The sequence below is a fragment of the Chaetura pelagica genome, unplaced genomic scaffold, assembly GCF_000747805.2.
Source record: "Chaetura pelagica isolate M959 unplaced genomic scaffold, ChaPel_1.0 scaffold307, whole genome shotgun sequence".
Taxonomy (NCBI): domain Eukaryota; kingdom Metazoa; phylum Chordata; class Aves; order Apodiformes; family Apodidae; genus Chaetura; species Chaetura pelagica.
Window position 1 is genome coordinate 589826 of NW_009953940.1, and position 23850 is coordinate 613675.

At 40.4% G+C, this 23850-nt stretch overlaps 1 protein-coding gene across 1 annotated transcript; it reads left to right on the top strand.

The window, feature by feature from the left end:
- Window positions 1-6591: 6591 nt before the first annotated feature.
- On the top strand, window positions 6592-22044 carry IFNGR1 (interferon gamma receptor 1). The gene is made up of 7 exons (XM_010001758.1): window positions 6592-6619; window positions 9836-9950; window positions 10371-10543; window positions 11803-11963; window positions 12650-12827; window positions 13878-13993; window positions 21556-22044. Exons 1-7 carry the CDS (start codon window positions 6592-6594, stop codon window positions 22042-22044), a joined length of 1260 nt encoding a protein of 419 aa, XP_010000060.1.
- Window positions 22045-23850: the final 1806 nt, after the last annotated feature.

Here is a 23850-nt window from a genome sequence, read left to right on the forward strand (position 1 = left end):
TCGGCGTCCTGCCCGGGGATGCAGCCCGGCTGTGGGAGCGGCCTCTGGGCGCACAGCACCCCCGGGGCCTCGGGAAGCCTGTCCCTGCTGCCTGGCTGCGGGCACGGGCGTCACCCCGCGCCTTAACCCGCGGCAGCCCCGCGCCGTGGGGCGGTGGGCAGGTGGTGGCCCCAGGGCCGCTTTGTCACCTACAGCCCGAGCTGGGCGTGCACAGGGCAGGCCTGTCCCGCGGGGCTGTGTGAAGGTGTACGTGCGGGAAAGTACGTGCGGATTTTCGCAGGAAAGGTGGGGATTGCACAGCCGGGGAGCCCAAACGAGGCGTCGGGGTCGTGGCGTTCGTTGGGCACGGGATTCGGGTTCTCTCTCAGCCAAGCACTGATGGGCAGGAGGAGTTCCCTGCCAGCAGGGAACGGGGTTTTGTTTCTGTTTGGGCAGGTAAACGCTGAAAGAGCTGCTCAGTCTGGTTTGCAAGTTTCGCTTCAAACTGGAACATCTCATTAAAACCACAGATAGCTCCGATGATAAGAGAGCACCCATTGGATTTTTATTAGTATTGAGAGCTGTGTAGTGGGGGTTGCATGTTATGCCTTTCAGGAAAGGGCTTGAAACAGGAAGCGTTTCCATGTATTAGGTAAATGCAGCAGCACTGTCCTGAGCTTTACCCACAAAGCAAGGTCTATTTACCTGAAATGCTGCTTGCAGTTAATTGCAGAACTGCTAATTATGTGTCCAGGCTCCCTAGATTCTGCAGATGCATAAAGAAGATTCACTGGGACTTGTTGCATTTTAGATCCATACTGAGGTGGAGTGACTGAACTTGGTTGCCCCTAGGGATTGGTCACAACGGATGGGACTTTGGAACACTGTTTAGGATTACCTGAGTGGACTAGGAGCAGTAAAGATGGTAATCTGCCTGCTGACTTGTCTCTTCTTGAGTACTTAGTTTGTTTGACTTGGTGTCTAACTGTCAACCAATAAACCTTGCAGGGAAGCTGCTTTTCACATTTTAGCAGTAAGGAAGTCTGAGGTATTAACTACTACTGTTTTTTGAGATCTGACTTCACCTCTTCTCAGGGCATGCTTTTATTGCTAATATATGCTACTTTTACATTGCATTAAGCAATTTTAAGGTGCAAACACAATACCAGTAGATCGCTTCTTGTAAAACAAGCCTACCATAATCCCACATAGTCCAGCACAACAGTTACTTCAGTGTAGGACCACAGGACAGTGCTGTGGTGTAGTTGATGTACGTAAGGCTGCCTAGAAGCAAAAAGCTCATTTTTTCTGCACGTGTGTGCAGCAAACCCTCAAATGAAAAGTGCCGAATGTACTTCTGCATTAGGTTTTCAAAACACAGGCAGCATTTTCCTGGTAACTAGCACTCCAGGTTGGCCACAGCCTCTCTAAGAGAGAGAGAGACCATACCCTTAAGAGATTTCATTTAAGCAAAAATGTAGGTTTTGAGTGAACAAAAACAAGATGAAGGAAATTGTAATATGTATTGCTGTTTATGAGCTGAATGAAAAAGCTTGTTGACAAACTAGTATAATGTCCTTACTTAATTATTGCATTGATGCAAGCAGATGTGCTGGCTTACAGTGGAAGGATGAAGGTAGAAGAGGAATCTGAACCATGTTAATTAATTCTTCTTTCCTTTGAAATGATACCATGAGTTTTTTTCTTACGTTTTAGTAGAGTTTTCACTGCGCCAGTAGTGTGATACATACCTCAAAGCTGAGTGTGTAAATGGGAAATGCCCAGACATCTCCTTCTTCTGACACAGTTTTCCTTGGAAATATAGACAACCTAACAGCAGTTGTCTGAATAGCTGAACACCCCCTGTGACTCATCAGTGGATCTGCATGCTTGTTGAGTATCCTGGAAGAGGAAGTCCCTGGACAAGATTATACTGGTAGTAGAAGAAGATCTGGAAATTGTGATAGCAGTTCAGGTGCTTCTTGCACACTGGAAGCCAGATTTCCAAGGCAGTTGTATACATCATTTTTGCAGCTGACTTCCTGTTGTGTGGGGTGATCTCAGTGGTTCTGAATTATTCTTTAATGGTTCAGATTATTAGTAGTCATAGCAGTTCATCTGTCCAGCTGCAAACAAAAACAAATTAGATGATAGAAAGTTGTTGGCTTCGATATCATCTTATCGTAACTTCTCAACTATAACAAAAAGGAAGAATAAAATAGAGAAAACAATTATTAGCTTCTACTACTACAGCGGTTTTTAAAATGTCCATCTTGTGCAACTTCCTGTGTTTTTTTTAGCGTGGCAGTCTAGGTCTGTCTCTACAGGACCTCGTAGACATTTTTATTGTAAACAGTGATTTTAAAAGCTCCGTGGGACAGTGTGAAACCTCTCACCCCTGAGGAAATAAAAACCTGAAGTAAATAGAAGCTGTAAAAATGCACTAAATATTGTGTACAGTATCTATTCCCAATTCCTGTGAAATGGCTTAAGTTAATTTCACTAAATATTCTTAATAACTTTAAATTTTACCCCTAGTCTTTGTACTCCCTTCATTTGTAAATTGAATGTAATCTTTTTGGTTTTAAGAGCTTCTGCATAGAATTGCTGTTATATGCACTAATTCAAGCTTGGTTTTGATAACTTTGTTAAGGGAATAGGAGGTGTAGAAGTGGAACCACAAGAGAAGTTTCTTCTTGAGGGGTGAATGAAAGTGGGTATATGCTGTGTGGCTGCTGCCACTTAGAGGAAGTCCAGACAGGTAGCAGGAACAAAATTCTTCAGCCCCTGGCTGCTTGGTGTTTGCTGGTCTGTTGTGCTCCTGCCAAAGCTGCCTACAGGGAGCTTCCCCTCCAGCAGTCTGACAAGAGCAGGAGCTGGGCTGTTTAGCTCCTGGCCTGCCAGGAGTGCACAGTGGAGATGGATGCTAACCCAGGTGTGCTGCTCTGATGGGGAAGGTGGCAGTGGACAGAGCAGCCTGCTCTCTGACAGTCATCTCCCACATCTTCACAGGGCACATGCTTGGTGCTCTTGCTGAGCCCCAACCTCTTCCTGTTGAAATTCTGCGCTGCAGTTCTGGGCAGTGCTCAGAGCTCTCTTCTAGCCCCCAGATGCTGTGCTTTGCTTCAACACAGCAACAGTCAAGTACAGTTTGATTCAGAACAGATTGATATGACGTTTAATTGAAGAGGTGCATTCCAGAATGAAATACAGCTTTCAGAAACAAATTAAATTCTTTTTATGTGTTATTTTTCACCCTTAGCACAGACTTGCAACTCTCTGAGCCCATTTTCCAGAGTATAGAGGCTGCCTTTTTGCCTCTTTCTTTTCGTCGTGTATTATTGCAGAGTCCTGCAGAAGCATTCTTGGGTAGTGCAGATTTATCTAGTCTTGTTTCCCTTGTTCAGTGGTGGTGAAAGTTAAGGAGGTGTAGAAAGGACTGATTTGTTGGCATTGGGTCTAGGGTTGGCTGTCTTTTAACAGGCTAAATGATGAGTTAACCACTTGAAATAGATCCAGAGCACAGTTCAAACTGTTGTTCCTCTTGGCCTGTTGAAATGGCTTAAAACTGTTTTCCTGTGATGTATCACTAGAGGGTTATAAGGATTTGTTTGTTTTTCACAGAAATCCAGAAAAGAAGTAGACTTTCAGAAGATTTTTTTTTACTTGTTTTTTCACAGTTTGTCTTTATAAACTTTTGATTGTGCTTTCAATCTGTATGTTAGTGCCTAAGACACATGCAACTTGAATGATCTCTGTGGTTCTTCAGGTAGCTTTTGTCTCTACAGTCTGCACTGTGGAATCCTCAGGCCCTATTCTGTTATGTACATTGTTGCCCTTTCAGTTAAGTTCCACTTCCTTCAACAGTGGCGCCTCTGTGTATGCAGTAATGTCTCATGGCCTCTGCAAGAATGAGAGGAGGAACTTCAGTGTTGCAGAAGATGTAAATATCTGTTTAAAGACTGTCTCATTTTTATGTGTCTGAAATGTCCCCTCCTCCAGTTCATTGATTTAATTTTGGTGGTTGGGTGATTCATTGATGAGGCTCAAGGAACAGGTGGGACATCTGCATATATATATATATTAAAAAAAAAAAGCCCTTCTATTTAAAAATAGATTTTATTGACTATATGGCTGCTTCAAATTTGTATTTCACAAGTACTTTCCACAGGTGCTACTGTTCAGGAACATTTATATGCTGAACAAGATAATCTAGTTTTAAACTAGTCTAGAAGCCTTTCTCGGTTTGCTTGTGTCTGACCCTGCTGAGATTTGTGAAAGATGTGCAGTGTGGTGGTTTTGACTTGTGGAGGTGGGGGTACAAAACAAGGCAACTTAGGCTTGTAGATACAAGCAAGCATTTTGTGTTTTGATTGCTGTTTTTGAAGCAGAACCATATCATATATTCTGTGCAACTACTGGATTAGTCGTTGACATTACCTTCCTTAGTCTTAGAAGATTCAGTATAGTACACTTGTTCCCATTACTTTGAAAACAAAAACAAAACAAAACAAAAACCAAAAAAACCAACCTCCTTCTTTCTTAGCAGCCTGAAACCAAGCAGCAGATACTTGCAGTAAACCCAGAAGTCTTTCAGTGGCATTTGGTTTTTAATTTCCTCCCATGTGTATTTCCTTCCTGTCTGCTATGCAAGTTTGCTTCATATCTTCAGTTTCCTGAAGGTGTAAATGTATCCAAAACTTAAATAGAATTACTTAGGATAATCACACATTAAGAAGTTATTTGTTTTTTTATATATATATACTCACACACACACACCACAGTGGTCACACTTGCTGAGGTCTGTGCCACCAATATGGCAGTAGTAGTTAGTCTGGACCGTTTGTATGTAACAAGTAAATATTCACATATCTCTCCAAACAATGTATGTTGGTTATGAACTGATGCAGGTGGGAATTTGCTAAGATAAACTGTGGTTGCGTTCCCATGTGTGTTCTTTTATTAAATGTGCAACTTCTAGGTCAGCTGTGATCATACATGTGCTTGCTTTTATCCCTCTTTTGCTTCATCCTCAAAATCCAGGTGTGCTTAGTTTCTTTTAGTAATCTCACTTTTTTTTTTTTTCAAGTCTGACTAATCTACCTTTGTCTTTTTTTCCTTTATTATCTGGACATAGAACTGCTATTTGAAGTTCCTCTTATGCTGTTCCACAGCGCACAAACACAATTCAATTTCAGTGAAAAAAACTGATTCTGCTGATGTTTCTGTTGCCTTTCTGTCAGACTGCATTGCTGTCTTACAAAGCAAGGTGAACAGGGCTAACTGCAGATGGAGATCACTGCATTTGAACTGGAAGCAAATGAGAACTTGTTGACTGTCCTGTGTCATGCATCAGGGCATAATGTGCTTCTCTGTTTTCATCTCTCTTTCCCACAGTTAGTTTCTCACTATTTGCACTGGAATGGCATTATGTTACTTTCAAGATAAGATTACCATTGTGGTACGAGCACCTTCCTCCAATTGTCCTTGCTGAACAACATAGAACAGTGTGTAACATGTTTTAAAAAAACAATCCTTCTTTACAGATTAAGTAAAACAGTATCTGTTGCAGCATTTTATCTGGCAGTATTCAGAAATGGCATCTGTGAAAATTCAATGTTAGCACTTGGAAAATCTGAAATCTATATGGTCTATAGGCTTGATGCTGGAGTGGGATGTAGCTGGAGTGTTCCCAGGCCATGCCCCTCTACTGGCACCAAACAGGGAACTGGCCAGAGGAGAAATCATTAGAAGCTAGATAAACAGTGTGAGTAAAGGGGTGGTGACCTGGGCAATGAAGACCATCCTGAGGGAGGGAGGGAGCAGGCAGGGAGAATAACACACCTGAAGAAAGGGACTAGAATTGTCAGGCCAAGGTATTAAAAGTAAAGTTTCCATGGGTTATCACAAGCTGCTCCATTTTCTGTGCCTGTTTTGAAGTCCTTTGGTCTAACCATTGCAGTGCTGAGCACTCACTTCTCCATCTTAAACTGCTGTGACTTGTGTGTATTATTGCTAAATTACCTCAAGAGTAGTCTTTGGTGACTCAGATTGGTTAGGCAAGATTTGCAGATACTCTTCCATTAAAATAACTATTGGAATTAGGGAAAGGGGGTGAGCTTTTGGGCTTTCTTTGACTTTAAAGTAGAACCAGCGAACCTCAGAAATAAATACAAGCTGAAAATAATTTACTTTTGACTTCTCTACATGTCCATTAGACCACCAGAGAGACAGTATGGCTGGTGCCTATAGAGAATGATGGAAGTGACAGAAGGAGTAATAATGTGTCATCCCTTAGAAAAAGAAGCTGAGATAATTCTTGCCCTGTGAAACATGGAGAGATTAAAGAGGTGTGCTATAAACCTACTTCTTTACTGTGTTTTGTTTGTGAGTTAGGGCTTTCAGCTTCTGAGCTCATGCTGAAAGGTGTCCTTCATATCTGTCTTGAGGATATGGAGTGAAAGATCAGAGAGAGAGATAGTGCTTTGCTAACTTAGTCACTGAAAGTAAAGTTGCTAAAAGTGAGAATGAAAACGATGAGCTGATGACATGTGTAAAACTTGTTTCTGCAAGTGATTAAGGCCAACTTGTAGTGCCATTAGGGATCTTGACATGGTGGTGGTGACATTCCTGGTGGCTGGTAAGTAAGTGGCTTATATGGTGGTTTAGTTTATGAAGAAGGTTGTCTTTTTGTGAGGAGCACTTGTTTTCTGTCAGTTCCTTTGTAGTCTCAGAGCTGGAGCACATTAAAAATAATCTCTGGGTAGAAGTGCAGAGAATTAAGTTGAGTTGTCTTCCATGAAGCTATGAAGAAATGACTTGTTAGATTCTTTTTAGTTCTAGTTGGATGCTCAGCATTCACACGTACTTCCTAGACTTAGATTTCCATGCTGCTCCTTTCCCATTTATACTTATGTTTGGTGTTACTCCATCCCATGCACAGAATTCTGCATTTGTTCTTGTTAAATTTTGCTCGATTGACAATTGCCCAATGCTCCAACTTATCTACATCCCTCTGCAAGGTCTCTCATCCCTCCAGAGATTCAACAGCATTTCACAGTTCAGTGTCATTAGCAAACTTGCTATTGGTGTGTTCAACTCCTGCATCCACATCCTTGGTAAAAAGATTGAACAGCCCCTGGAATCGAGCCCTGAGGAACACCACTGGTGACTGGTTGCCAGCCAGTTGTAGCCCCATTCACTACAACCCTTTAAGCCCTGCTGTTCAACAAGTTCTTCATCTGGTGCGTGAGGCACCTCCTCATCTTACAGCTGGACAACTCATTCAGAAGGATGTTGTGAGGGACAGTGTCAAAAGCCTCACCAAAGTCCAGAAAAACCACATCCACCACCTTCCTTTCATCCACTAGGCAAGTGACCTTATTGTAGGGTATTAGTTACACAGTACTTTCCCTTTCTGAACCCGTGATGACTCCTGCATGCTCGTTGTATTGTTCTTTAAATGTCTTTCAGTAGCACCCAGTATGATCTCTGTAATTTTTCCAGGTACTGAGGTTAGACTAGCAGGTCTGTAGTTTCTTGAGTCTTCCCTCATACCCTTCTTGTAAACTGGAATAACACTGACTAGCTTCAGGGACCTTTCCAGACTCCTAAGGTGATCAAGGGGGGTCTTGCTGTAACATCTGTGAGCTCCTTCAGTGCTCTGGGATGAATCCCATCTGGCTCTGTGGACTCAGGAAATTCCGCTGACACAACTGTTCCTTTAAAATTCCAGTGTCCACAAATGGGAAGTCACAGCTCCAGCACTTGGGGTCCTCTGACTTGGTCCTCTGAGGACCAGGCAGCCCGAGGTCTGATAAGGATCATAAAAGCGTATTATAAAAGTGTAATAAAAAGACTGAAGCAAAGACCCCATTGAGTGCCCCTGTTCTAAATTAATCCCTATTAGTAAGGTGACCATCTTCAACCAGTATCAGTCCAGTGTTTTCCTTAGATGTCCTCTTGCTGTTAACATACTTTAAAAAGCCTTTTGTATCTGTTACAACACTGTCAAGTTTCAACTCTAGTTCAGCTTTGGCCTTTCGTGTCTTCTCCCTGCATGTGTGAACTCTGGCTCTGTGATCTTCCTGCAAAGCCTGACCTTCACTCCAGAGACCGTACAAATTTATTTTTCTGCCTGAATTCCAAGACGAGTTCCCTGTTCAGCTAAGCTGGTCTTCTGCCCCACATGCTTGATTCCAACACCATGAGATTGCCTGCTCCTATGCTTCTCAAAGATGGTTCTTTAAACCTGACCAGCACTCATCAACCCCTAACCCCTCAAAAGCAGATTCCCAGGGACACTGCTGCATAGCTCTCTGAGTAGTTTAAAGTTTGCTCCCTTGAAAGCCAAGGTAGCAACTCTGGGTACAAAATGAAACAAAAATGTGGGGATGGAAGGAGAAAGCAAGGTGGTAAGCAATTGCCTAAGTAAAAGCCATGTAGCTTCTACTGGCAGTTCAAAGATATTCTGGATTTCATTTTCCATTCTTTGTTAAGTGTAGTTTTATTTTTAATGCACTCCGTAGTATTACAACATTTTACTTTTATATACTATTATACAAATAAATGTTTAAAGTAACATTTGTGTGCTTTGACACCTCTCCTGTCAACTTGTCACCTTTTTTTTTTGTGGTTGAGAATCTGATGGTTGTGTTAGTTTTTCCAATAACTGAAATACCACTTTTGTACATATTAAAACATAACTAAACCACAGCACCATTTTCAGAGTGATGTATGTTACTGTTCGTGGTTAATAGCACGTCTCAGCCTCTGTGCATTATTTTCTGTAGAGTGTTATCTTTGTGGTCTTGTTCTCAAGATGTGAAAATTGTTTACTTTCCCTCAGTATGTCACAGTGAAGTTGGAGCACTTGTTTTTTGAATAACCAGCAGTCTAGAGCAGGTCAAATGTGAGGAAACTCAACATTTCTCAAAAGCTATATTAAGATAATATTAAGGAAGCCAAACCAAACCTTGAGAAACTAAGAAATAACAATTCAAATCAGTTGAGTGACCCTCATTTTTTCCTCCTTCTGAATGCCATGCCTTCAGTAGTTAGAAGATCATGTCATTTTCCTTTCACTGCAGCTGCTACTCTGATATCCCAGTCGCCATTGGTGCTGGGAACACAAGCTTGTCGTAAGAGGAAACTCCTAGTGCAGCTTTTTATTTTGTATTGTTTTACTACCTTAGACATTTACTAAATATACTTCAAATTCTTTCCTGTACATGGAACTACATTACAGCTTCAGTGTTCAAATTCCTTACAAGTGTTAGTAGTTTATTATTGTAATAGATTTCTAAAAATACAGCTGGAGTGGTACAAATTGCTTTGTCAGAAGTTCACATTGAATTCAGGCTTTCCTCAGGAAGCCTGTTGTCTTTTGTGAAGGCTGAGTCTGGAGGCAGTAGGATTCAGTAGGGCTCTCTAGGAACAAGAGGAATCTACAGGAGCTGGGCTGATCTCCTCTAACATCAGTAAATTCATAACTCTGTCTTGCTGGTATATCTATTTAACACTAAAAGAGGGGCTTGATTGTCACAGCTTATGAACCTGGTATGGGCTGTCTGATGGACTTGCTTTCGATGGCACGGGTCATCTGAGATTCTGGGTTGTGGACAGGAAGAAAGCTGTCTCTGTTGGAGACATGAGTAAGGAATTATCTTTCAGTGCTCAAGTGTTTGTACTGGTGACAAACTAGTCCATTTGTAGGGAAGTATTTGCAATTTTTATGTCTAATTTTTCCAATAATTTGTAGCATGTTGCCTTTTCCAAATAATTTAGGAATATATTTAATTGTTCTAATGTTTGACTAGGTCTGTTTGTAAAAGTGCAATTGATTTGTTTCTTCTAGTGCCTCCACCAGAGAAGGTTGCAGTAACATCTGAAAATTTCAAAACTGTCTTGCATTGGCAGTACCCACCTATGTCTGAAACCCCTCGTTTTACTGTGGAAATCAAACCCTACATGTAAGTTCTTACTCTTTTGTAATTTCCTGTACCTGATACTGGGTAGAAGCATATAACAGCTGTCAGTCTGTGGTAAATAGTTCTGATTCTATGTATTTTGAAGTCAAGCAGAGTGAAGGTGGCCTAAGTGTAAAGTAAGGCAAAACTTGTCAAATGACAGGATGGTTGAGGTTGGCAGGAACCTCTGAAGGTCATCTGTTCCAACCCCCCCCCCGGCCCCAAGCAGGGTCACCTAGAGCCAGCTGTCCAGTACCATGTCGAGATGGCTTTTGAATATCTCCAAGGATGGAGACTTCACAAGCTCCCTAGGCAACCTGTGCCAGTGCTCAGTCACCCTCCCAGATGCTTTGTCACAGGCAGTGTATTGTGCAATGTTGTGTAATTGCAATTGTATTAACTTTAACTTGATCTGTTTTACAGTGCAGGTACCTATAAGATCGTCTCGACTTGTGTGAACATTACATATAGATTTTGTGATCTCTCAGGGGAAATACAAGATCCTTTTGACTCTCACTGGCTGCATGTTAAAGCTGTCATTGGGTCACAACAGTCTGAGTATGTTGAGTCAAATGAGTTTATTTTGCAAAGGCATGGTAAGTTCCATAAGCTAAACCTTGTATTTTTTTCCCAAAATTTAAAAAGTAATTACTCATTTTACTGTTTTATTGCATCTCATTTGGGAAATTGGTAAAGTCAGGAGTCCAGGACAAAAGGAAGCATGATTGTTATTCGATAGGAGCTTCTCCAGTTCTGTCTCTGTAAGGACTATAATCCCATGTACTGACAGCTTTGGGTGTCTAGATAGTATCAAGAAACTATGGGAGCCCACTGTAGCTGCATAATTTAACAGTTACTCATTATTCATGTAAATGCTTTGAGCTGCTTTGGCAGAAACTAGTTTTTCTCATCAGTATTGTTGTCCTGGTTTGAGTAAATTGTGTGTCTAGACACCAGACCAACCTGTCCAACGCCTGTCCTGGGAGACCTCAGCATTGCATGACCAGTGCAAGGCAGGCACAAGAAAGTAAGGAAAGACTGCGACTTCCTCTCATGTTTGCTGCTTTCTCCAGGTACAGCTTTCAGGCAGGGCATTGCCTGTGAGGTTCTCCCTGACTTGGGCCATGCTTTACATAGAGCCAGATTTTTGCATTGCTGAAGCTGACGGAGTGGAGTTCCTCTTTGTTTTCCACTATGATTCCCTCCCCACTTAGTACTCCAATAACTTGGAATCAGTGCCTTATTTCTAGTATTTGACCAGGGGACAGAAGTCATGGTAATAATGTTGGGTTTGACAGTTTGCAGAAAATTAGTAGCCATGTGTAGGAGGAGACAGACAATTCCCATGGAACAAGAAACTCACACGTTTGTTCAGATCATTAGACACTAAAAATTCCCCTAGGCCATTGCCATGGGAAATCAGTTTTCCTAAGTACTGTTGCTCAAGATGGAGATGTGCTTAGATTTTCAGATGGCGTATTTTGGTACAGTGTATTTTTAGCTAAGTGATTTATGGTGGGATCTAGTCAGCAGTATTTTGTGTTCTGTTCTCATTCACATATATATTGGATTTCTTTCTTAGTTTTTTTCTGGTTTTAGTGAGCTGAATTTTGATGGCCTAATATGTGTAGCAGAGTTGAGTTGCTTAACAGTGAAATTCCATTTCCATTTTAGGAGCAGATTCATAAATGTATCCAAATGCCTCTGTTACTTCTAAGTGTCTCAGCTGTGTGATATTCACAACATTAAAATAAGCATGTAATTCTTCTCAAACCTCTGAGTTTTTGAAAGCTAACTATAAACAGCATATTCTATGTTAAAAGCTTTAACAAAGCAAAGGTGCAATTTGTTGCAGGAAAAATAGGACCGCCAAAACTGAATCTCTCGAGGCATGGTGATAAAATCATGGTTGATATTTACCATCCTCCATTTCCATCTGTGGATCTTCTTCCTTGGCTCAAAAACATTTATTCAGATCACATGTACTCAGTCACTTTTTGGGATGGTAAAAATGAGGTAAGTTCCAAAATGAAAACTTCACATTAAAAGTATTTGTTTGCCTAAAACGGGTAAACAAGGGATTTACTCCTGTGACGTGCAGAGCCAACAGATATCAAGAAAACAGTCAAACTTCACATAGGACTGCTGAAGCCCTAAAATATGTGTCTGGAAGGTCACGATTTTAGTTTTTGAAAGGCACATCTTATAATAAAAAAGGGATTATTGCATTAGCTGTACACAAGATACAGTTACTTGAACCCATGCTACTGTTTCTGCATATGTGCTTGAAGCATTGGTAGCTTTACTTGTGCGCCTTTTACTTGTCTAGATAGACCTTTCATTTAAGATTATTACTGTTCAAGATATTGATACAACTTGATTTAGCAGTCATGGAGGGTCAACTTGAGGAAAATTATAGTAGATAGTTTATTTAGTTACCTTTTCATATGCATCATGTAGAATTAGAAATGTGAATATAGACTACAAACAGCACAAATTTGAGCTGAAGGCAACTGAATGCAACATACAACATTTTAAGGTAGCTCATAAGCTGATTGCCAAAGTTCACACAGGTTTTGCAAGGCATATAGGTGGTATAGGAGCTATATCTAATAGTGGTTTACATTTTTGGAAGTGTTGAAAAGATACTGTAACATTTATGTTGTTGTATTGAGTCGAATTATATGACTGGTTTTTTTCAGAGTAAAGAGTGGGGCCCTGAAGATGACTGTACAATGGATAAATGTAGCCTCATCATCCCAATTGTTGATGAAGGTTCCACGTACTGTGTTTCAGCAAAGGGAAATTTCTATGATGATCTGATTGTTGGAACCCCATCAGAAAAAAGCTGCATTTATGTTCCTCTCGAGCAGAAAATCAGTAAGAGAATTCTAAAACTTTAGTAAGAACATACTGAGTCTGGCCAGAGATTTGTTCTAGTTAAATGTTCAAGCTCTGATATAACCATAGGATGACTTGGACCCATATGGGAGAATATGAAAAAAGGAAAAGCATGGTCATTCCTTTCAAAATGCACTTTCCCACTTCTAAAGACTTTTAAAGATCACGTATGATTTTCAAGTAACCCTGCCTTTTTTGGGAGGTTCTTTTCCTGCATCATTGGTATTACAAAACCTGATTTCATTGCACCTAATAATTGGTGTAATACCAAATGACAAATTGAACATTCACCAAGTTACATGATTTTCACTGTCTTTCTTCTAACAAGGGGCTTTTGCTCAGTCTTACCACTGAGGAAAATATACATAGACTTTCCTTGAGTTTGAAGCAACTATAAACTTGTGGTCATAAAACTGAGGTATTGACATCTTTAATTAAATAGAACACAGGCAGCTAGTGACCCAACTTTATATCTCTGATAACCTCTTACCAACTTTTTAATGTCACTTTGTTCTGGGCTAAAACTTCACTAGAGAAAAGAGATGGAATTGATAGAAGCAGTTGTGTGCTTTCTTTGATGCACAAGAGCAATGGTAGGATTGAGAGGGATGACATTAAGGAGAGTCAGACTAGTGAAATCTTACTAATAATAGTTAAGTCTATGTTTTGGAAGATTTTACATTTTAATTTTATTGTACATAGACTGTAGTGATTATGTCAGCTAATATGCTATCACATGGAAAACACAAATCTGTTCATCCCCATCTGTCATCTGTAAGGAGCAAGAAATTAGTTATAAAATTCTTTTACCTCTAGAAAAATATCATATAAATCGAAAATCTTCTGTCATTCTTATTTTTATTTACTTGATATAATGCTTTATAAATGCCATTTTCTTGAGTGAAAAAAAGGTGTTAAATTAACTAATTCACACATTGCAGCCAAGCATTCTGAGTTATTAGTTTCTGAAGTTATTCTATGTGTTTTATTTTTCCAAACTTCCTAATGGATTTTGCTCTGTCTTCACAGACACACAAAACATCATCTTTCTGTGTATTGGTATTTTGAGTCTGTGTCTAATTGTGGCAGCATTTTGTGGCTACAGGAAGCTAAGGAGGAAGAACATAATGTTGCCTAAGTCTTTGGTAAGTTCAGATTTCTTATCTGTGTCAGATTTTTAATATCCAACTAGGTAACTTTTGTAACTATAACATCTTTATGCCTGTCTCATTTTTTTACTGTGGTCTGTTAGATGTTTAGGATTTATACCAGTCTAATGTTCCGATAGCCTCTGCAAACAGATGCCTTGTATTCAATTTAGAGCTAGATTTCACTGTCTTTTTAACTGAAGTAGGAGTGGTTGGTTTAGTTTGAGAACTTGGTTCTTAAAAAACTCGGTGTGTGTACACTGGTTTGTATTCTTTCTAGTAGCAGGCACAAAACCACAGAATCACTGAGGTTAGAAGAGACTTTTTTAGATTGTCTAGTCCGACCCTTTTGCTCAAACAGGGCCAGTGAGACCAAGTGGCCCAGGACTTTTTTCAGTTGGGTTTTGAATACCTCCAAGGGAGGAGACTCCACAGCTGCTCTGGGCAACCTATTCCAGTGTTTAACCACTCTCACAGTAAAAATTGTTTTCTTACACTCAGATAAAATTCCATGTGTTTGAGTTTGTGCCCATTTCCACTTGTTCTGTCACTGAACATCTGTGAGATTCTTTCATTACTTGGTAATACTGTCATACTGCTAAGTGCTGCAGTGTTCTTTGTGATGTGCAGAGTAAGGGGAGGAGTAGTAGTGCTGAAGGAAAAGGGAAGAGCAACCAGGTGAATTCTGTTCTCACACTGAGCAGTCACAGAGAAGAGAGGTCAGCAGCCTCTCTGCATTAAAAATTTCCTGTAGCTGTCCTTAGGAGATGGAGTGGATCTACCTTCAAGAGTAGCTTTCACATCAGGCAAGAGCAGAGTATCTGACAAGTACTGTTATTGTATCATAGAATCATTTAGGTTGGAAAAGACCTTTAAAATCAAGTCCAGACCATCTCCCTAAGCACCACATCTAGACAATTTTTAAAGACAACCAGGACTGGTGACTCAGCCACCTCCCTGGGCAGCATGTTCCAATGCCTGACAACCCTTTCAGTGAAAAAGTTCTTCATAATGTCTAGTCTTAACCTCCCTTGGCACAGCTTGAGGCCATTCCCTCTTGTTCTGTCACCAGTTACTTGTGAGAAGAGACCAGCACCTACCTCTTTACAATGACCTTTCAGGTAGCTGTAGAGGGTGATGAGGTCTCCCCTCTGCCTCTTTCAGACTAAACAGCCTCAGTTCCCTCAGCCACTCATAAGACTTGTTCTCAAGGCCATTTACCTGCTTCATTGCCCTTCTTTGGACACACTCTAGCACCTCTATGTCCTTCCTGCATTGAGGAGCCCAAAACTGGACACAGTTTTCGATGTGTGGCTTCACCTATGCCGGATACAGAGGGATGATCACCTCCCTGATCCTGCTTGCCACACTATTCCTAATACAGGCCAGGATGCCATTGGTCTTCTTGGCCACCTGGGCACGCTGCTGGCTCATATTCAGCCGCTTGTCAATTAGAACCCTCGAGCCCCTTTCTGCTGGACAGCTTTCCAGCCAGCCCTCCCCAAGCCTGTAGTATTGCCTGGGGTTGTTGTGACCCAAGTGCAGGACCTGGCACTTGGCTTTGTTTGTGTCTAATTAGTTACAGCAACTAACAATCAGCAGTAGCTTTCAATAACTGCCGTGTGAGGCAGTAGTACATGGTAATCATATAAAGAGTGTATCTTCTCAGCAGATACAGGAAGTCTCTCATAAGACTTCGAGAGAAAAAAAAAGGCAATGATCTTCATTAAAGGGACCCCATCATAGTGTAGGGGTAGCTCAATGCCTAAGATCCCTCTGGAGCCTGCTTTCTGTGGAGTAGAGTATTAGGAGGTGAGATTGCTCTGACTAAATGGAGATAACCAAGTCAGTGATGCCAGCTAGGTCCCTCTGTAGTAAGCAGTAATCTAGTCAACAATCAACTTGTGCAGCACAAAGTGATTCATCTCATTCTAAAATAATATGCACTTCTGGTCAGACAAAACAATCTCTAAAATGCCCGTTTGTTTCCATGTACTGTGACAGAGCCGTGAGAGTATTTCAGAGATTCATTCACACTGTAGACATTAAAATACCAGATGAGAGAAACCTGTCTGATGGAATCTGCAGCTAGACCCCCATAACAACACACACAGGCCTGTAGGAAAAATGAGATACTAGAGGTGTTTTTTTCATCTTCCTACCAGTATGTAACTGTCTGAATACATAACATTCTCCTACACACACACAGTAATTTTTGTGAAGATTGTTCATGATAGCAAAAGACAGCTCATCCAGAGTGGCAGTGCTATGCTCAATGACTCCATAGTTATTATAGTTGTGGTATCACATTTAAGGGTTCATGAAGAAGAAAATTCCACAAATAGAATGTGTTCCCCTTAAGTCCTGTGAGCTTCCTGATGCATGAAGTTCACACTTTAGCTCACCTTGTAGAAATTCAACTGAGTGTCTCAGTTTACTGGGCTGTATGTTCTCTTGTGATTCCTAAGTTTCAGCATAGCACAGTCTGGTTCACAATCCATGTCATGCTTTGTTGCTAAGGAGCTGAATAAAACCTGTGACTATTTATAAAGATTGTTACCTGGGTGGTCAAGCACTGAGCCAAGTTTTCCAGGAGGGTGGTCTCAGCCCTGAGCCTGTCAGTGTTTCAAGAAGCATCTGGACCATGCTCTTTGATGTATGGTTTAACTTCTAAGTTGTCATGAGTGGAGTCAGGAGTTGGCTTTTCTATGATCCTCTTCAGTCCCTTCTAATTCAGGATATTCTGTGATTCTCTCTGTTTCTGCTGAAGTTTCTAGTGCCAAATATAAATAGCAGAGCTCATAAGGGTAGTTTCAATACAGGAGGTGATACAAATAATATGGGAATATAAAATGAAGAATTAATAACTTGTGATTAATTATTGGTTGTTTTGGCTATTAATAATTTAAAGTAATAAATGTAAATAATATGAGTAATAAGTTTAATGGTATCATGTTATCTCTGTAGACTTCTTGGAGCTGAGAGCCTGTCACTGACCTTTGAATGTGCACTAAACATTTCTTTCCAGACAGTTTATGATCATTGTGTTTTACCTGAGCTTATTGGAAAATTAAACATCTAGGTATCTTTTCTGGCTGTTAAAGGGTGAGGCAAGGTATCCTACCTTGGGACTGCTGCCATTCAGTGCTCTGCTTCCTGTCAGCTTTAAGTATATGCTGAAACATACATTTGAGGGACCTTGAGCAAGCTGGAATTTAGATCTCAAGAATTTTTATAATGTCTTGTCTATACTGCTTGTGACTCCCAAGCATAACATGTCAGTTATACAGGTCCTGCTTCCACAGTGCAACTGCCCAGTATGGGCATTTAATTATTTCCTTCACAAGCAAAAATGTGTGTTTAAATGTTCTAAACATCCTTATTCATAGTAAGATCCCACCAGGAATATGCATCTAATGAAATGCAACAGATTTCTTCACAGTACTTCCTCATGCTAGTCTTCTGCTGGATCTGATGTTTCAGTAGTCTAGCTGTAGTTAGAGCTGCTCATTTTCTTTCATTTGTCTCACAAAAAGTATTTCAAGAGATCATCTGGTTCCGCCCATCCTCTTCAGTAATTCTGATTTGTCTTGCACTAGATTTTTGTTGTAAGAATTGTGGTAAGTGCTTATCTTCTGCTTTAAAAAGAAGTTGGCCTTAATTTACTGGTATGTGGGCATCTTCCTCTGATTTAACTTAATCTTTTTTTCTTTCTTTCAGTGTATCTTATCTTTAAATGGTAGCAAATATTACGGTGGGTAGAAAAAACCCCACTCTATAAGATAAAGAGTTGTTGAAAAGCATCAGCTTTCATTTTTAGCACATGCTTACGTGAACTTTTCTGCTATCTTCTGGTGCCTGACAGGAATGACAAGGCTGTGTTCTCACTGTATTTGGGGAACACTTAAGGATATTCATGAAGCAGTTACTCATTTTCTTTGTGACTCTTGACTTTTTGTGTTGGTTTTTTTTTTTGGATAAATGGTAATTATTCCTGTAAATTTTGACAGATATTAGCCACAAATACTTGTCATCTTACAAGAAAGAAGCAGCTTTACTAACTTTTGTGAAGATTTTTTTTTCCTGTATGGATCTATAGGGTAGAAATGTAGTGTTCTATTTATGCATTTACACAGCATTAATTTGTTGTGGGACCATGCAAAGGCCATGCTGATTTTGTCAAGATGCTAATAAAACTTGAAATTGACTTCTTAAACTCTCTGCCAAAAAATACACACCTGAAAATTACTGGAAACTTGTAGATGGACAAGCCCTTAGAAGAGAAAGTTAAGAAACAAACTGTTGATTACCTCAACTGTTATGGATTCCTTGGCATATGTTATTTATGTCTATGCTTGAGTTCGGCTTCCTCCAGTGTATATCCCTGGTCTGTTAAGAGACTGAAAGACCGGGAATCTCAGGTGCTCTCATTGGAGACAGAAAGATGTCCTGAGCACCTGTACATGCCAGGAAATACTGCTGATACCCAGCTTAAGGTCACTCACTGGCTATCAGTTTGCTAGTATGAGATAATATGCATAAAATAAAAATATTGACATACCCAAGGTAAATAATTTACTTCAAATAGCAACCATATCTTAATTACACTAGTTACTTCAGGTTCTTTGTATGGCATTCCAGTTACTGTAGTAAGCTGTGGTTCTTTTCTTTGAAGCTGAAAGTAACTACATGAACTGCTGCATTGGCTTGTAGTCATGACTCAGGGACCTTTGGTTCCAGGAAGCCCACAAGAGTTTTCTCCTTCTGCTGGCTTCCTTCTTTCATGAATGGGAATAGGAGTGTCTTTGCATCATCTTGCTTTGGTGAAAAACTCACCAAGAAAGAAAACAGTTTCCATTTTGAGAACAGAAGTCTTGAATGCAGTGATGTAGCAAGTACTTATTTTATTCTCGGGGTCTGTCTCTAAGCTTTGCCAGCTGGCACAGTGAAATCCACGACCTGTGTGGAGTACAAGGTGTTCTCTTAACACATTTTAGGACTGTGACTTTTAGAGCTGTATGAAAGTCCTAAAAGGACAAGCAAGAACTTTGCTGGGTTTTGTTTTTAACTTTAGTACAGCATGTGTTGGTATGGGGAGAGATGGGAAGTTGTAAATGCAGCAGTAGTTTCTATAGTACTTTGATTCACATTCCTTGAGTATTCCAGCTTATACAGAGAATTATCTTGTCATTTACTGTGTGACTATTGGAGTCAGATTTTTGCTACCCTCAAAAAAACTACAGATGCTGATCCCTTCAAGGTATAGCATGAGTATCAACTATTTTTTCATTTATCTGTATAAATAGATTTTCAAAAGATACATGAATCCTACCTGCTGTTCATAGCATTTTCAGTATCTACTCATTACTGATTGTATTCTGGTTTCTGCAATGATCTTCTAAGCATCTGCATCTTGCACAGGGGTTATTTCCATACATACTCCTGGAAATTACTCTGTATATTCTTCATATAGTATTCTAGCTGTTTCTGCATAAGAGAAGGGACATCCAGAGAGAACGATGGCTGAATGGCAGTTGGGTTGTAGTGTGGTATTGTATCAGTGTCGTGGGCCACCTTAATACTCTGTCCTCTAGTTTTCAAGTGCCAGTCCTTGATTCCCAAGGTGGATCACCTCACCTTATTGGTGCTAACACAGCTGTTGGTAAAACTCACTTAAATTGCAAATAACTGCTTTCCAGGGAGTGTTTGTTTGCCTTGTGTGTAAACCACAGTAACATCAACAGACATCAGGGCAACTGAGGGGAAAAATACGGGGATGAAATGGGAGATGAAGGGAAAATCTAATGAAGGCAACATAGTGTGAAGGTATGAATGTAAACACGTAGCCTCATGACCTTCTGATCAAGATCAGGTTTGATCGTCTGGTTCTAATGGCTCTCGCAGTTCTCACATAAATACAGACTGGGTGGTTCTTGTTGCTTATTTGTAGCTTTTCTTAAATAACATTGTTTTTCTCCTTCTTTTCTCCTAACTACACCCCTTTCTTCCAAATTTGCCTCAACTTGTATTTTCAGTCGGATTAGTTTTTTACAAAGTATCTCAAAAAACAGCATTTGTGTACATTTTATTAAGAAATTAGCTTATCTCTGGTACTTGATAATCTGTGATACACATATATAGTGGATTATGACACCTGGGAAAGGAACACCATCATAAGCCAGGAAGTTTACCCTACTTAATTTTTCCTATGTGTTCTTGAAAACACCTTGTAATAAAAATTCAGAAAAATCTAAAGAGCCTGAAGGTGTGTAACAATTGTTTAAAACAAGCTGGAGCCTGGCCGTGGAAGTAGTTACTCTTTTCTTCCTGTGAAGGAGTTTCAAAGTGAAACCTTAAAGTTTGACACAACAATGAGGCGAGCGCTTAATGACACAGGAGAAATAACTAGGAAGACTTCAGCATAGATATGCCTGCTGAGTATGCATAAAGGTTCTCATGTAATTTTAAAGATCTCTTTCCAAAGTTCACTTCCCTCCCAGTTGAGGCAGTTGCCACAAAATACTACAGTCGTTACAAGTTGCACTAATTAGCTGTAGAGTATGAAAGGCTTCCTCAGCTGGTTGAAGAGTATTACAGCTTTTTCTTCCTTTGTTGTTTTGCTCTGAATTGCAAGCTTCAAATGACTTAAAACACTGGGAGACATGAAATTTATTTGATCCTTGCAAATGTGTTTGCACATAGAAAGCATTTTTGAGAGCTTGCATAAAAGTGCTAATCACAGAATGGTTTAGGTTGCAAGGGGATCATCTAGTTCCAAACCCCTGCCGTGGGCAGGGACACCTTCCACTAAACCAGGGTGCTCAAAGCCCCATCCAGCCTAGCCTTGGTGTTGCAGGGATGGGGCATCCACAGCTTCTGTGGGCAACTTGTTCCAGTGTCTCACCACCCCCACAGTGAAGAATTTCTTGTTCTAGCCCTCTGATCATCTTCGTGGCCCTCCTCTGGACTTGCTCCAACAGCTCCATGTCCTTCCTATGTTGGGGGCTCCAGAACTGGACACAGCACTCCAGGTGGGGTCTCATGAGAGCAGAACATAATGGGAGAATCCCCTCCCTAGACCTGCTGGCCATGCTTCCTTTGATGCAGCTCAGGACACAGTTGTTTCTGGGCTGCAGGCACACATTACTGACTCATGTTGAGCTTCTCATCAACCAATGCCCAAGTCCTTCTCTCTCAGGCTTACTTTCAATCCATTCTTCACTCAACCTGTATTTGTGCTTGGTGTTGCCTCTACCCAGGTGCAGGGCCTTGCACTTGGCCTTGTTGAACTTCATGCAGTTGTATGGGTCCAACTTGCAAGCCTTCATCTCCTACTGAAACAGCTGAAGTCATAGACATAGGCTAATGGCTACATATATACTATGCTATAATAATCTAAATTGGGTCATTTCTGTTGGGATTGGTTGTAATTACATTACATTTGTATTATGAACTTGTATCTTTTTATTTAACCTCTAAACTTTGATGGAAGATAAAAGCAAAGAAGCCAGTAGGTGATGTGGAAATAAAAGTGATTTTTTTTTTTTCCCCCATTTAAGGCCAGTGTGATAAGAAGCCTGAACACAGATGGCATTCTAGAAGCAAAGTCAGAGGCCAAGTATGTATGTGTAATAGACGTCATGCCAGGCCAGCCAGCCTGGCCAGTGGTTGATGAAGTAACCTCACTGGAGGGAGAGCCAAAAGAAGAAACTCTTAATCCTGAGAGTTCCAGTGAAGAAGCATCTTCATGTGCTCCTGCAGAGGCACCAGCCAAAGCAGAAGAGGTGTCTGTGCAGGAAAGCACGGAGGAGGTACCTTCTGATAATGAACACTGTCACAAAGTAAAAGAGAGTTACTTCATTTCTGACAGTAGCCAAATGGATACGTGCAGAAACTCTTCAGATCCAGAGGTTTCTGCTGTGGAAATACAACAGTCCGTCGTTCCAAGAAGCCAGTTTTCAGGCTATGACAAGCCTCATGTTCCATTAGATATGTTGATTGATGTTGGTGAAGAACAGCCTGTGATTGCTTACAGGCCAACAGATTAACCAGGTTAGCTGAAGTGTTTGACCAACACTCAGGAAGAACAGCATTACTGAAGACTATGAGAAGTCTGGATTATATTATGAGCATCTACAAGTTGTACTTGTTCTGATTCAGCCAGAGTAACCAGTACACAACTTATTACAGTGGGATCCTGAAATGAGACTGAAAGTAGTACCTAAGAAGGGCATAAAAAATGGAGAGAAATTTCATAATAACCACTTTCAGAAATGTTTGTGTATATGACATAACTCACTATTTCCTATTTTAAATTATGCTCTGGTTCTTTAGCGGGTTGTCTCTGCTCAAGGCCCTGTTCACACCTGGTGTGTGATGCAGGAGGATGGTGAGGTCCAGCGTGTGCCACAGGATAATTTGACTCTTCAGAGTCAGCTCCTCGAAGAGCCCTCTCCTGGCCTGTCTGGGTGGTGTGCTGGCTGGGTTGGGGTCTGTTTGTCATGGCTCCCTCTGCTGTTCCTGCATCGCCAGAGAACATCCAGACAGATTGCCGCCTTCTGCCTCCCTGAGTGGGACCAGTTCGGCTTCTCCAAGGTCTTGCAGACTGTCAGCAGGACCCTGGACTTGGATAGCAGAGTATCTGCCCCCTGGTTATTGACTAAAGCCATGACAGAGTATAAAGCACCAGCTCTCTCATTATTCCTTTCTGTTCAAATCCTTTTCAAAATTTATTTTTTTTACCTAATGCTTAAGAAGTTCTTCATTTGGTTATGAGAGATGTGCAAGAAATGCTTGAGAGTTTTTATCTTTACTGGAGATATTCTTTTGCTTGTTTGTTGTTTTTTTTTCTTCTGTAAGAGTTTATTTCCATTAACCAAAATGCTACTGTTTCTTTGAAGTAAGAATATGCCTGTGGCCTTTTCCTGTGTATCTTAAGAATTTTATTCCATAGCCAAGAACCAGTTATTTATAGTCTTCTCTGCAACTAGAAGTAGGTGCTTCCAGGAACATTCCTTTGTACATTTCAGTGAGTAAATGGAAAGACTCTTTCCTTTGCAATGTAAGTTCTGTGACAAAAAAAAATATTTTAAAAAATGCTGTTATTTCTGTTTAGCTGCATCTGTTTGGATCACCTAGGTATGCTATGTAACCATGTCATGTTATGGATAACTCCTGTGCTAACATGCTGGCTGATCAATGGGAAAAAAAAGAAGAAATGTGTAATAGGTGTTTGCACAAATTTTTTAGAAAATATTTTTTTAAAAAAGCCTGCTTTTCTCCAGAATATTTTTATCCCAGTTCTTATGACAATATGAATTCTAACAGAAATCAACAGGACTTCTTCCAAACATGTTTTCTAGGAGGCTGAAATTGAGTATAACTTTCCCTTCATGACGTTACCAGAAGGCTTTGAAAATCAGAATTAAGTTGCACTTGAAATGTCATCTCAACTCACTTTTCAGTTAATAGTATATGGTTCACCACTGGTGTGTACTTTTAACAGCTGGTCTACTAAGGAGATGAGCTCCTGCATCTTGTGCAGAGCTTGAAGTTGAAATAATTTCTTTCAGGTTTAGTAGGTTTGTTGATAAATTCCAACTGCCATAAGACCTCAGGACTTTGTAAATATCAGGTAAGTGTTTAACTTAAAACTTGGTTCCAAAGGGAGAAGTGGGGTGTTAGAAACTGTGAAGTTAGTGTGGGTTTTGGGAAGAAGTTTCTAAGCAGACAAATTGCTGAGTGTCATCCTTGCTACTGCTCAGAGTATTTCATCTTCGTGCTATGTGTAGCTTGTGTTCATTCTGCCAGTTTTTGTCAAAAAAACAAACAAACTAAAAATGTTTCTGTTGTCC